The following is a 15,288-nucleotide window of genomic DNA, read 5'->3' as shown; positions in this document are numbered from 1 at the left end:
CAGGCGTTATGCTATGCTATCTATAATAAAGACACTCCATCAGTACAGCCTTCAGGAAAGACTAATAGAAACGTTTAATGCTTTTTACTGAGATAACATAATTATTAACATCCATTAACTTATTTATTTTAAAAGATTTAACGTTTAATTCAGCATCACTGCTTGACTCTCTTCTCATTTTTCTAGATAAGTGTGACGGGGTGTGAGATCTTGCCCTTTTGTTCCAGAGACACACGCTAGAGAACCCTCATACTTACCTGATTATGAGTTCAAAGCCTTGTGCGGGTTGATTTAAGTGCTCTCTTAACTGATTGATTTATCCTGCAGGGGAAAAAAGCCCACAAACCCTTGCAAAAGCACTGGCTTTTGCTTTTGCTATCTTCACAGATTAAAGTCATAGCGAGGCTAGTGGAATACAGAAGTAGGGATAGTTTCAGCCCCAGCACAGTTTGTGATTTCCTGCCATTCATTTCTCTTTTTTCACTGACATTTGGCCTCTTTATGTATTCTGTATCTGTAAGTTCCCCCATCAGGTGTGTTTGTCCTTTTTTATCATGCGAGGGTTAGTATTTTATCTTTTTTTGCTGTCTGCAGTCTTACTGGAGATCCCACCATTTTGGTATTGTTTTGAGTGCTTGTTCCTGACTATGAAGCCAGTGTCTTTTGATAAGCTTTTCAGTGACCATGCAGTACTCTGGGGTTTTGACCTATTGTATTAGTTGTCTCTTCTCAGGAAAATAGCCATCTTGCTCTAGGTCTCACTTTTCCTATAATATGCTATGAGTTTAGTGTTTTCGCCTCTGGAGAAGTTGACAGAAGTGATAGCATCCTGAGAAAACCAAAGAGCAGTTTCTCTTTGATGTCCTACCTCTCTTCAAAATTAAGACATAAAACATCTGGCAGGGAGAAAGGAGCATGACTTACTCTCCTCCATATATTTTGTTTGTAAAGTTGTACAAGCAGAAAGAAGGAATGTTGAGGAAAAGAACATATTTGGGGATTCACTTGCTAGTTTTCTAAATGTGATCAAGAACTGGGAGTGACGAGGCTGCTGCATCCACCAGGCCATGGTTTTGATCTTGATTTCCATTAGTAGATCTTCAACTTTTCAGATCTTAGATTCTGAGTTGTTTTAAAAGGAACATTGGTGTTACAAAAAACTTGTTCCCGCTCAGGAAATGGCACTTTTACAAAATTCTGGCATTTCTGAAAACACCTGCTGCTCCCAAAATATATTTCAGCCTTCAAATTGTTTGCCCACTGAGTTAACACAGCTAAAACCTGCCAGGTTCTGGAACACACTCATTTCTGTAGTTTATCTTCAACTAAATGAACGGGATGTAAAGCATTTAAAGAAATTATGCTTTTTCCAGTCCTTTCATCTAATTGTCCTGAAAGGAGATTTGTGGCAAATAAGTCTAGGCTTCACATTCCCAAAGTATATAGTTTAAACCATTTGGATTAGGAGGTTGCCAAGCCTACTGTGGAAGTCCAGCAGTCCTTCAAATGGCAGTTCTGGTGAGTGAACCAAAACAAGCATTTTGACTCCAATTAAGGTTGACTAGTAGGTTTTCTGCTTATTTTTTCTCATCTTTCCTGCATTAGAATATAGCAATGGCATTGAAGTAGTTATTTATTGCTCTAAAATGTGGTGATATTCAAAACAGACCACAGGCATCTCTGCTACCATGAAGTTGTAGTATTTTTGTATTACCTGAGTCGTGTTGATCAGGTTTTTGTAAAGGAAAAGGGCAAAGATGAAAACATGAAAGGGGATGTATGTGTTAAGTGCATGGAACAGTGCAGGAATCATGTTTTGAGGGGCTCTGTTTAGAACAAAAACCTACTGTGAGATTACAACTCTCATATTAATGTGAAAGTGGACCTTTTCTGTTATTCACAATAGAAGAGACACTGTTCATATAAAAACATCCTTATGGACTCAAGTGTGCAAGTGGCCTTTGAGCAGACTGTATTTTTTAGTGCTCTGTCCTCAGGAAAAAAAAAAGGGGGAAGCAGAGCAGTCATATTGAAGAATACCAAGATGTTTGCTGTTATGCTGTGGAGATATCCTGTTATTCCAGTCTGTGCCAAGTTTCTCTTTCCACTGTCTGGAAATACTGCAAAGATATGTTCCAATTTTACCCTTGAAAACTTGCATGCATAACTATTAGCTCTTAGGGGGAGAGCTGACATCTCCAGGCAGCACCTTCGCAGTGCTTCATTACTGTGCATATGGAAGTAGATCCTTTCTACACAGCGTATTTCAAGTTGGAGATGCTTCTCTTTATGAAGTGTAAGGGCAGAGCAAAGTGATTAAAGTCATTAAAGTTTATGCAGCAGATAAAACACATATCAGACAGCCTGCACTCAGTCTAGTATGCCTGTCCATACAAGATTGTGCTGGGACTACAAACCCATTTTAAATGGACCCTATTGTATATCACTGTGGATTGGTTTGAACCTGTGGTTATTTTTAGTTCTTAAAGAACAAGTTTGTGTGCGTGTGGGAGAGAATATTCTGCATCTTCACCTCAGTTACCTGTCCTACCAATTACTGTTTAACCTGATTTAATGGTAGGGCTTTCAGATGGAAAGATGAAAAAGGGAACTGAATTTACTACAGGTGAAGAATGAACTCCCCCTTATGCAATCATAGGCAAAGTCTCTCTGCACAGTGCGCTGATTTTAATTCATTAGCACTTAATAAGAACTGAATTTTCATTTGAAGGTCAACTAAATTAAATCATATGCTAATTAATTTTAAAAATAAAGTAGCGATTAATTATTTCCAGGTGTTCACCAAAGTCTGGGCTCCTGTGGGAGTCCCATTTAAAGCAAGTCACTATTCCTCTACACTCTCTGAAATAGAATCAGATGCAGTCAGCTGGAGGGCTTCTGTTGTCAGAAACAGAATTAGGTATATGCCTTGGCTAGGGTTAGCCCTAAAGACGCATTCTGTGCAACCCAGAAGGCTGGAATTATCCTGCCTGTAAAACGTCATGGATGTGACCTTCCCATTTAGCCAGCTGCAGTTCTAACCATAGAAAAATCTTGATGTCCTAAAATGATGGAGAAGGGATAAACTGGAAGATAGAGCATTTCAAACGCAGGGGACATAAAATCGACATAAATTAGACATTGATAAGTGGGTGAAAAAGGTTGACTGAAAGGCCAATATGTTCAAAAAGAGGTGTTTAAAATCAGCTCTTAAGTATATATTAAGACATCTAAATGAATGACCTGATTTTCAGAAGTGCTGAGCGCTCAGCAGCTACCAATGAAATGTTTTCACTTCACCCTCAGGCTATGATTAGACCTGGAAAATTTCAGCCTGAAAAATTTCAATTATAGGTAACTGAAAAAGAACCTTTTTAATGGAAGAGTTTCAACACCCCCAACCATAGCTGTGGCTCAGTGTGCCAGCTACAGTGATAGCATTTTTCTCTCCCTCGGTGAGAAGGATTTATATGGAAGCAAATTGGCTAACACGGACTGAATGGTGTGATTTGGTTCTTTTTTAAACCAGGTACATAACTATCACCTTCCAACCAAGTGCCTGTTCTAACACCCTCCATAATGGTCCCGACGCGCTGGGCATAATGCAGGTTATTTACTTTTCCTTTTAAACTGACCTATCTGTAGCCCGTAAACTACTCAAGAGGTATTTTTCTGCTCTGCCCTTCACCAGTACAGGCAGCTGCAACAGTTAACACTAATCTCCTGAGCTGGTTTATTTAGATACTACTTGTTTTTAAACATTAGCTGACCTGGAGCCATCCAGCTGTGCTCCCGTCTGTCTGATGTGAGTGCCGGCTCCTTCCATCTCCCTGCTTCAACCCTTAGCTTCAGCTGTGCAGCATCTTCTCCTGGGAAGGGTCTGACTAAAGCAGACAGGGGTTTGCTTCAGCTTTTTCCTATCCCAAAGCCCTGCACAACAGGTCCTGCCCCTTATGGCAGCAGCAGGATGCCCACAGATATTGTACCAGCTGTGCCTGAAATTCCTCCTGTGGACAGAAGGTGAGGTTAGAGGAGATGCTCTTCTGTCAGCTCAAAGCACAGGTGGGTGAGAGCATTACTTGATGGACCCCACCTGTGGAGGTGAACTGGTCCATTGCCTGAACACTTGCAAAAATATCTCTACAGGTTGTTACACCTAAAAAGGTCTGATCTTCCAAGGCATATAAACTCCAATAAATCTAATCTGTCATAAAGGTAGATTAAAATGAAATCTTGGTGGATATAAAAATAACATTTTAAAGCCAAAGCTCAAGAATATCTCCCTAACTTCTCATAAATCACCATTTTATAGGACTTCATTTTAACACATTTTCCTCAGTTTATGAGGCAAAAGAATACCCTAATCATGTGGCAGCCTCCGTGCACACCATTACCTGTAATTTTAGACGCCTGCTTGATTTCTTTCACTCTGGAAATATTCCACTCATTTTTCACAGTATCATGCTTAAAAAATAAAACGCACTGAACCTGTTTCTTTCATAATGACCAGCTTTTTCCCTCTTTAATCTTCTTACAGTTCCCTAAAACATGGTGATTTATCTGTGCTGTGTGCAGGACCCAGGTGTGTTGCACATTAGAAACGACTCAGTAAATAAGCCATACAGAGAGAGCTGGGGAAGTGAATTTTAAAAGATCATTAAAACCACTTAACATTCAGATCTTACCATTTCTCCTCTTCCTTAGCATTTGCAAAATTTTGTTTGAGCAGCATTGCTTTATACAGTCAAGAAAAAATATGAATGACATGGAAAAGCATGGGGGTTTATGCAGTATTTAGACAAAATAGTGTCTGATTATTGGCAGGAAGGGTAGGATTGATAGCTTATTGCAAGCTACATGCTTTTCTTGGAGCTGAATTCAGCACACAGTTGATATGTTGGATCCGTGAATATACTTTGGGATGTTCTGATTTGCTTATAGTCCAAGTATCTTCTTCATGGGTTGTTAAAGACTGGGGCTAATTTCCAGGTGGGTTTAACCATGCAGCACCACGAGACATTTGTTTCAATACAATGGAGGGGTGCGGAGCCAAGCACTCCTGCTACTGTCACTGCGGCCACCAGGTAAAAGCATGTTTGGAGGAACTAAGGGATGCTCAGATTTCACTGAGCACTTCAATGCTTGATGTACAGTAGATAAAACTGGCCTGTCGTTGGTTCATTTATGTAATTAAATGTCATGTTTGGTTCATTCGTGTGTGATCAATGATGACATTAGGAAGTGTGCTCCAGCGTAGTATCAGAAACAGGCTATTTTCAGTCCTGCCTGCCGGAATGTTAACCCTTACAATCCCAATCTGCTGTTACCCAAGGTAAATAATGCCCAGCATTGTGTTACCAAAAAAATAAGCATACTGTGCTGCAAAATAATATCCTGACTTGCATTCTGCAGTATGACTTACGTAGCTGTATTAAGAGAAGACTAACACTGCTTCATGCCATTTAAAAAATCAGAGTTAGTTCTGTAGTCAGTTAGATGTGAATGAAGGCCTTAGGAATGACCAAAGATTCTGTAGAGCCTGGACTTGTTTAGGACTATGGTACTGGCTTCTGCCCAGTTCCATACAGTTCTAAAGGGCTAAGTGAGCACAGAGAACCAGCTGAGTCTGAGGAATACAACTTCCCTGGTGAAAACTTGCGTGCAGAAAGTAGCATATCATCAGCATTTGTGAGATTCGCAGAGCTCCTTGCCAACTGAAATGGAGGTGACACTCTCGCTTTGTGTCCGATTTGGGACCTGCTTTAATTGACTGATGCATTTGGTCTTACACTTTTGCTTGTCTCAGATTTTCTTCATAAATCTGGGTTTATTCCTTTGCTTCAATTTATTTGTGTTAATCCTAAAAGTAAATCTGTCTTTGGACCTTTTGGCTTGAATATTTGATCTAATATTTGCATTTGAAAAGAAGAAATCTTTGACATGGTCTTGACCCTAAAGATTTTGAAATTCAGTATCTGCTTAGTAATGCAAAGTCTGATTTCTGCTGCTGGAATAAGAGCAGTGGACTCTTACAGAGAGTAACTTCTGTCGATGTTCTGCTCCTTTCAGAAACGAGCTTTACAAAATATAACTTGTGCAAAATTATCATTGTATGTTGTCCGGGATAACTTGGAATTCTGTTCAGTGAAATTGTTTTCTTGAGCCCTGGAACAATTCGAAAACTCTTTAACAATATAAGTGAATGTTTAACACAAAATTGCAATCCCATAAGAATAAACTTTGCAGAGCCAGCTATGGGAACATGTGAAGATGTGCCAAATAGCATAGGTGGACCCTAGCTGTGGTGCCTAACAGTGATGCTCAGCACAGTTGTGGAGTCAGGCTGCCAGCTGTGCCCAGGGGTGGGAATAACAGTTCCCCACACGATGCGATGACTGTAGTTTGCCATAAGCTATGCGATGCTCCATGACAAACAGCAGCATGACAGGGCACATATATCAGCCAAGCACAATGCTCCTTAAACTCCATTTGTTATTATTGACCAAAAGTGTGTAATTGTTCCTCTGATGTGGAGGATTGATTTTTGCATGAAATTGGAGTCATTCCTCATTCTGGAAGAAAACGTGACACCTGTGAACTGAGATTAAAGGCACAGGTCCAGGAGTATGAAGTACTGTTCAATAAGTGTACAGTAGATAGCTCTAAGGGTCTGATGGGACAGAGGACGTGCATCTCTTCCACCCACAGCAGGTAATACCACACTGTGTCATCACTTTCGGCTATTTGAAGGGCTGTGTACAGTACTTAAGGTCTGCACAGTACTTAAGGCAGAGGACTTCTGATTCCAGCTTTGTCTGTACAGCTCCTTTTAAGAACATGCAACTCAATCATACAGGAAAAGTTTATATTACTTGAGAGTATGGGGCTACAGGTGGTACAAAACTTGGGTTGTTTGATGTCCTGAAAGCTTTGTCAAAAACTTCAGCAAAGCCAGAATTTCACTCAGTGGTTTAAAGCTTGCTTGAAAAATTCCCTATGGATTTTTAGTGCCATTCCCATTTATACCAAGAGGTCCTTCAACTCACTTTCTGATTAAACTTGGAATTTGATGAAATTCTGATTTATTTTTGCTCTGATTTGGGCAGATAGGGTAATCCCTTGTAACTCATAGCACAATGTGGCATCCTAGTGTGAAAGGCCAGCACAGTGGTCCAACTGATAGCAGTGAGTAACATTTTATGTCCACAGTAGGGCGAAAGAAAGTGCAGCAAGGGCAAATTTTAGCAAATTGTGTATCAGTGAGTTATTCTGCTTTCAAACTTGGATTTATAACTTATTGTCATGCCACAAAAGAGGTAAGAAGCTGTGCAGGTAATTAAATATTTGCCTTGGGGGATTATTTGCAGTTAATTAAAGCCACACACTTTCAGTGCATACCTCTTCCACAGATTATTAAATTTGGATCAGATGTTAACAACCCAGCTTTCTCACTTACCCATCAGAGATTATTCTTGGCAAGTTTCAGGAACCGAGTTTTATAGGGGCATCCTTTGGAATATTGTAAGATTTGCTCTGCTGTATTGTAGAAAGGAACCTTCCAGAAGTAGAGCTGTCATAGCATAATTTATTACCGTGCACTGTAGATCTTTTGGCACTGTTGCTCAGGTTTTCCATCCAGCAGCATTTGAGAAAGTGTTTCACTCTGGAATGAGAATTCTGATTATCTGTTACTGTTGTTATGACCTCAAGTGTACTTACCCCTGTAGTTTGCAGATATGTCCAGTTAGATCAGAGGTGTTTCTTAATGAGGCTCAGAGAGCTCTTTATCCATGGAAGCTGTGTGTTACACAGATGAGCAGAGCTGAAACGGGTGGCTGTGTTGCTGTGATTTCCTGGCTGCGATGGAATGATGCAGTTCTCCATCCCCAAGCAGAAGCTAAGGAGTGGCTGTTGTGAAAAAATGTTTGACGCACAAAATAATGCCCTGTGTTTATGAAGACTGCAGAGAGCATAGGGATCAGACTTACGTGCCACTGGTTCAAAATATGGCTTTGGGCAGTTCATTGCGGTGGTCTGCTCCCAAAGGAACAGCAGTCTTGGCCACAGTAATGACCTTGGGAGTTCTGTCATCAAGTGAAATGAGGCTAGGATTTGCGCTAGGAGTTACAGGATTTAATACTTGTCAAGCTTGTGGAAATCCAACCATGAAAAGTGTTGTTCTAAATAAGTAAGATATCACTTTATTTATCAAGTTGATGGTTCGTGCTGTTTCTCATAGCGTTGTGCCACTCCATTCGTTAGAAATAGAATTCTACATAGCGCTGCCGATTATTCTTACACATCCTTTTTTTGCCAGCTCCTTGTTTAAGATTTGTACTGCAGGCAAAAAACTGCACAGTAAGTGTACAGGCTCTGAAATCAATTTGAATAATTGAAACCCACGAGTATATTTTTGTGGTATGTAAGACTGTGGTTAAACAGGTAGAAAATATGTCAGTGTCTCTAGCATGTGAAGTGAGCACCTAAGGGCTACCCATGTCTGAAGTAACTACCTGACTTTTCCAGCATTAAAACTGCTGCAGCGTTTGTTTGTTTGTTTGCTGTTTCCTCAGACTCCCTCAAAGACTCCAAAGGCGCGCAGGAGAATGACCCAGCGTATCCCATGGGGTGCGATCAAGATCAAGCCAAAGGTAAAGTTTTGTATCAAAATTCTTAGAGATAATGAACCAGTTGGGAGCCGTAGTTGTTCCAGTTTCAGCATCCAGGGGGGTTCAGCCTGACCTCTACCACATTAAGAAAATGCTACTTGGCTGCTAGAGGTTGTGTGCCAACTAGTTGTGGTGCAGTAATCTCATGTTACTGGAAAAGATGCTCGTCTCCAAATATGTGGGTTTAACCATATTGATCCCAGGTTCATAGCATTGTTATTATTATCCTTCCTTTTGTTGTTCTGAAAGCCTGTGGGGTGATTCTGTTCCTTTTAAAGTGACTACCAAGTGCAAGTGCTTTGCAACAGCTCCTATGAGAAACACAGTGTCAAGGCTGACGGAAGATGAAAAAAAAGTGATGCAAGGGTCAGTTTTGACCAGGCATTTCATACTTAATGCTTGGAGTTTCTTAAGTGACATTTTCACGTATAAACTAAGTTCAACATTGTTGGTTAAATAGAAGAAAAGTGGTATTTGGCTGGGAAGTACCATGCTATATATTAGGTTTGGGTCCTGTTTTAAGGAACTCGCCGTTGCCTGCATGCAGCCATCATGCTGATGTCATTTTCAATTTGTCGTGTTAACAGGACAACAGGATGATTTAGCAGAGGAGGAGATGAAAACTGGGGCAGACTCCCAAACCTCCTGCATGGAAATAGAAGGTATTGCGTATGCCTTGAAACCAAAGAGCAAGATTAACAGGCAGAAACAGTAGCTATTGCTTGCGATTTATCAGTACTGTTTAAGTTATCTTTCTTTCTCTATACCTACTAAGTTAAATCTGTGGAGCCAGATCTTCTTATGGTAACTCTAAATTCCACCCTGAGCAGGGGAGTATCTATGGCTTCTCAGTGATAAAAGCTGACGTTTTAGTGACTGTGACTGCTAGGGAAAGAAGTTAACATTGCATTTCATATTCCTGATGACAAGCACTTCAGCCTTGTATGTTCGGGGCACTGACTGCTCTGTCCCCAGTCCAACAAAACACTTAAGTACATGTGTGTCTGAGCTTGCAACAAGTCCTGATAAAGGCCTGTGCTTGAAGCAGGGTTACGGGCATTTTGTGCTAAGTCCCAGAAAGCTCAGTATCCTGGAGGATGAAGGCCTTGCTTTCAACTACAGCCCCTGGGATTTCCTGAGACAGCTGTTGCATCTGTACTCTTGGGGAAAAGGATCCTTTTCCTCTGTCAGTGCTTTACTGGTAAGCTCTATGTTAATCCTTTATGTCCTTACGGTTCATCTTCTTTTACCCAACTTATTCAGAGCCATTGTTGAACCAAGAAGAAACAACAGAAGTCGAAATGCCTTTGATTCGTGGTGCAGAGGAAAAAGAAGAAGGAGGAAAAGAAGAAGGAGGAGGTGAGGGTACTTATAAAATAGATGGAGACAGAGAATGCATCTGGGCTCATGTTTTCCTTTTCTATTGTGAGAAACATGGAAAGAGACATAAAAGCATGGGGTTGTGGTTTTTTTTTCTTGAGAAAAATCCTTTTTTGCCTATCCTTGAGTGTTGTTTTGATATATTGGGCTTGGATTTACATAGAAAAATAAGTATAAAAAATACCCACTCCGATTCTAAAGTGGCTTCAAAATAAATACTCTCCTCATTGTTGGCTTTCTGCATTAAAGTGCATTAAGCTGATTAAACAACCAATTTATGTCCATTTAAGTACCCTCTTGATCATGTACACAAGGAGCTTCGAGAGTATTTACAATAAATGAGTATGATAATTATTTGCAAGGTCATTAATAGAAATTTAACTGGTAATTAACTAAGACTAGTAATTTTAATAAAGAAACCAGTTTTTGAACAGGAACACAGAGTCTTGCTGAAGCAGTAATATTTTTCTGGAAGTTAAGTATTTAAATCCTTAATGCTTCTGCAAAGAAATCTAGAAGTTTCATTTCAAGTGAACCCTATGTTCAGGTCACCAGTTGAAACAGACACCTGGTTACATAAAGAATAGCATATTATGTAAGTAATTCTCTATTTGTGAAGTAACTGCGAGTTAATAATTAAATGGTCATTTGTAGAGCACAGGGATGCATTTTGCAGTTCCAAATTAAAACACAGACCTGATTTTTATTGAAAATTCAGGTCAGTACTAACTGTGTCATCCTAATTATGAACTCCTTTTCCAGCCACATTGACACTAACTTAATTGCAAATCTGTGTTAGCAATATTGACACTTTTCTTCACTGCAAACCCAGGTTAATAGAGCCTCTTTGTTCAGATACAGGTAAACAACATTTCCTCTCCTTTTCTTTGTTAGTTGCCTATCAAAGTTGAGACTAATCACCTCTTTTTATAATCAGTCGTGTTAATGGTATCGGTTTTGTGTTTTACTACTGCTGGTGAAAATAGAATTGATGCAATCCTTACTTCAAATCCAGGTAAATGATACTGTGCTACCTCGGTTGTGGATCCAGGTTACGTAAACTCACTCTGATTGCAAATACCAACGTTGTTGTGTTAATTTCCTCCTAATAGAAATTATTTACATTTTATTTTATGCCTCGTCAAAAGCAAGTTGGACAAAATGTACTCTCATTATTTGTACATTTCCTTCTCTTTGATACTTTAGTGTCCCCTACAGCTAGTGACTGTCAGTTAGTTCTCAGTGGAGAGATTATATTTCACCATCTGCTCTACCTACTATTAAAATATGCAACATTAAGGAAAAGAAGGTAATATCAGAAAAGGGTTGGTTTTGGCACTTTTCCTGCCCCTGATTTGAAAGGTTCAAGTACTAACTGAAAGGTTCTTCCCAAACATTTTGGAACGTGTTCCTACTGCTCCTATGCAGGATTCATCTGATCCAAAGCTTGTTGAAGTTCACAGAAGAACTCTCATTGATTTAAGTGAGCTCTCAGTCAGTTCCATGATAAAAGATGATGTGTTGAATCTACATGCAGGTTACTTAGGTAACTGCATAGATACTCTTGTTTAGCTTCTTCCAAACATGCTGTCTTTGTGGCAGGGGAAATAAATGGGTGCTTTTTCAGGGTTTTGAGAAAGGAAGGAAATTAAGGCCTTGCCTTGCTTTGTTCCATTCTTACAGGTATAAGAATACGTAGAGCACACTCAGCACCCATCTTGCTAGATGTTTCTAATTCTGGTGGGCACACAGAACTGTGCCACATGAGTCTGTGTGTGCCACAAAGCAAGGTGCATCTTGACAAAGGGAAGTAAAAAAAGGATATCAGCTGCAGTTCAGGCTGATAAAACAAGATATATTCCTCAAGGAGAGACTTCTATTAATGGAAAGAGATTACCAGGCATAAGCTAGAGATATGTAACTTTATTTTATATAACCCAAGTGCTACCTCATAAACTAATTCAGTTAAATAGTTTTCCAGCAGAGTCCACCGTATATTTGACATATGATAAAACGGCATATTTTTGTCTGAGAACACATGGGAAAAAAGCTAACATGGGACTGCTAGTCCCATTAAATAGAAACACATGGATCTTAAGTAATTTTAACCTGTACTAGATCTATATGCATAGCCAAACATAACAGCTACTAAACTGCAGACTACCTGGTCTTTCTGTTCTGCCTTTTTTGTGTTAGCAAGCTCAGCCTGGAGCAAAGGGTAGCACATTGCTGCTTCTGTCCTCTCTTTCTCTTGCCTTGAACCATCAGGGAGTCATCTGTGACCTGTGCTGTCCCCAGCACTGGAGCTGTGGAAGCTACTAAATGACCAAAAAAGATCAAAGTCCCTTTTCCAACCTAAAGCTAGATTTCTGCTCAGTTACTGATAGCGGCTTTGAAATGTGTTAGGAATTTTTTCAGTGATCTCATTTTCCATGTTAAAAAATGACCGTTTCTTGCTGGTTTCGAGATGTGTCTCAGATTTTGCAAACTTCTGAGAAACCACAGGTAAACTTCTGATCTAACTGTGCAAGTTTTACTGCCAGCTCATCTATGTGCTCGGGGGGATTTTAGAGGGTCCTTTCTGTATAGCTCATTTGGCTTCACAGCTCTAGGGTCACTCCATAGTGCATTATTACTAAGGAGTCATGGATCCTAGTGCTTTCGAGGTTCTGGGGCACTGGGAGCTCAGGGGAATGAAGACTCAAAGACTTGGCAGTCTCACTACTGTTTCCCATTGCCAGCATCAAGAAACAAACCAGATTACCCTGAAGAATTTAACAATGTAAGGCACTGCGTGTGTTTCATAAAAACCTGCCTTTGCTTTTTCTAAAATCAGTAATAAAATACAACATGTGCCAATTTATTCCCTTTTTTTCCCTACTGTAACTTAAGGTTATGTATTACTAGGGAGCAATTGAAGAAAAAAGACAAACCAAGATGCCTTTTTCGTTTTTTCCATCTGCCATAATGCACTCATTCTGGTTCACAAAAGAATAATGAAAATCTGTGTTTCTTATAAGATTAGGGAATATTCTCAAATCCCTTTATTAAAAAGCAGAGTAAATAGTGATCACTGACCTATTTGTTGACTAGGTAAGTATACACGGGTTTAATAGACCATTCGGCACCCCCTTTATATGTATGCTTGGAAGTAGTCCTGTCATGTTGTAATGACCATACATTCAGCATTTAATTGTAGTTTTAATCATCCCAGTTTTTCCACAACACAATTTGCAGCATATGGAAATACAACTCATGTTTGTTTGTGTGAATATGTATCCAGTCCCTCCTCTGAGCCTGCTCTGCCCTCTGTCTTCGTATTTCCTGCTTCCTTCCATCTCCCTTCATCAAGACATCAGCTATGGTGATTTACCTCACTGAACATCTCTGGAAGCTTCTTACCTCTTTGAAGGATAGTATTTCTGCCAGAGCACTGCAGAAATAGCCAGTAATTCTGTTGGATCTCTTTTGTATTCAGGGTAAAATATTTTGTCTTGTGCTGTTTGGACCATGACTCAGGCTTGACCTGTCATGTTTCTTCTCCCATGAAACAAATCTAGAGTGTTTGGATCGCATCCTCCCTGGGCAAAGAACACATTTTTTTTTTTCCATTGGACAAGTTTAGAAATGCAGAAGCAGTCTGTTCCTGAAGCCCAATCAAGGAGCACAATGCTATAGTTAATGCCTATAAAAAGGATATTGAAATCTCCTGGGTTTTCACTTAAGAGCAGGATGCAGCCCTTACAATTAGTATTACTGTGCAGTTGCATCTTAACCTGTTTGAATGCCTTTTTGAGGGAACTGTATGAACCGTCTTTTTCTCTCTATGAACCATACAATGTTATGGCAGGCTTGGGAACAGGCTGGGGGAGATGACACAGTTTAAATCATTTGCAGTATACATGATTTACTTTGCTGGTCTTCTGGTCAGTGCCTCTTTACTGTAAATTTGAATTCCACATAATTTCTGTTCAAGCTCAGCCAGGTTTTGTTCGTCTTTGTTATATAAATAGCTGTAACTAGTAGCCATCATTTCATCCATTCTTCACTTCAACAGCTGGATTTTCAAGTCATTTACCCACCTGTACTTCAGCGAGAGAGAGAATTTTATGGCATAATCTTGGAGGGAATTAAATATTCCAAAACGTGCAGGAAAAGAGCTCTCAATTTTTTATAGTTTCAGTCTCAGGCATTTATAGGATTTTACATGCATTGGTACAGTCATAAATAATGTCGAAATAATGTCTTGGTTTGAAGTGACATTGTGGCTGTAGAGAAACGAAGTACTTCTCGAGAAAGATCTTTTTGGACAAATCTGACATCTTTATTCTTGAGTCATGGTAATTGTAACTACCTATTATTTCTTAATCAAACTTCTTTCAGCTTCAAGTGGAGATGGATGAGACATCTTGGGGGAAAAAAAAAGATATATAAAAGCTGTTCCTTGCATGTCTTTAAAAGGATATTTTATGTATTGGAAAGACAAGAATACAGAGATATTTTGAAGTGTTGTGGCTTCTGAAGATCTAGTATGAAGGCTTCAACTTCTTCTATTCAATTGCCCAAGGAAGAAAGGATTAAATATCCCAAATTAGATACAGTTTGTTTGGTCTTTGATAACAACCGATACTGAATAGATCAGATGCTATTTTGGGGGGCTGTTACAGGGTAGTCTGGCCATAAATATGAAAAATGTCTTTAAAATCTGCTTCTGACGGGTATTGATATTTAGCAAAGAAAAAAGCGCACCTTTGGACCTTGTGCAGAAATGCTGGAAGTGATTTAGAGCCGCAAAATTGCAAATGGGTATTTCAACTTGTGTGTCTAAACCTATAATCTGTGCAGAGAGGTGGACTGTTGCAAAGCAGTTAGCTGGAAGTAGCTGCAGGTACGCAGTTATCACTGGAAAGCCAAACAAGTGCCTTTACCCAGGGGATAACTTCAGGTTTTAAGAAGCCTCGCTTTACATGCCTTTATTTTCTTGAGAACGTCACAAAACTCATCAACTTTGCAGTTGTAATATTAGCCAGATGAGGAGCTTTTGCAACCGGATTCTGCTTGTCAGCCTGCTGCGGTTAAGCTGTGGTGGCCCAAGGGCTGTTTGGTCTGTATTTCTTAGTGCGAAGGATTTGGTCTTCTGAAGGCACTATAGCTGTGCCAGAAAAGTACATCCAGGTAATTCCTATGCCATGTGGAAGTAGCAAAGGGCATAATTGTAGGCAGGGAAAAGAAACTGTGA

General features: G+C 39.7%; 1 protein-coding gene across 6 annotated transcripts in view; it reads left to right on the top strand.

Moving 5' to 3' along the window:
- Nucleotides 1-15,288, top strand: part of MACROD2 (mono-ADP ribosylhydrolase 2) — an 887,639-nt gene that overhangs the window by 837,228 nt on the left and 35,123 nt on the right. For 5 of the 6 annotated variants that reach the window (XM_061461531.1, XM_061461530.1, XM_061461529.1 and 2 more), the window contains 3 exons: nucleotides 8,574-8,651; nucleotides 9,257-9,331; nucleotides 9,933-10,028. In XM_061461531.1, coding sequence (XP_061317515.1) covers nucleotides 8,574-8,651; nucleotides 9,257-9,331; nucleotides 9,933-10,028 — 249 coding nt within the window. Of the gene's footprint in view, nucleotides 1-8,573; nucleotides 8,652-9,256; nucleotides 9,332-9,932; nucleotides 10,035-15,288 lie in introns of all 6 variants that reach the window. The other variant, XM_061461528.1, reaches the window with a different exon arrangement.

The sequence above is a fragment of the Pezoporus flaviventris genome, unplaced genomic scaffold (assembly GCF_033815535.1).
Source record: "Pezoporus flaviventris isolate CSIRO_AGI_PZ_B2104156 unplaced genomic scaffold, CSIRO_AGI_Pfla_v1 ptg000031l, whole genome shotgun sequence".
NCBI lineage: Eukaryota > Metazoa > Chordata > Aves > Psittaciformes > Psittacidae > Pezoporus > Pezoporus flaviventris.
This window is presented reverse-complemented; position numbering and strand designations above follow the sequence as displayed.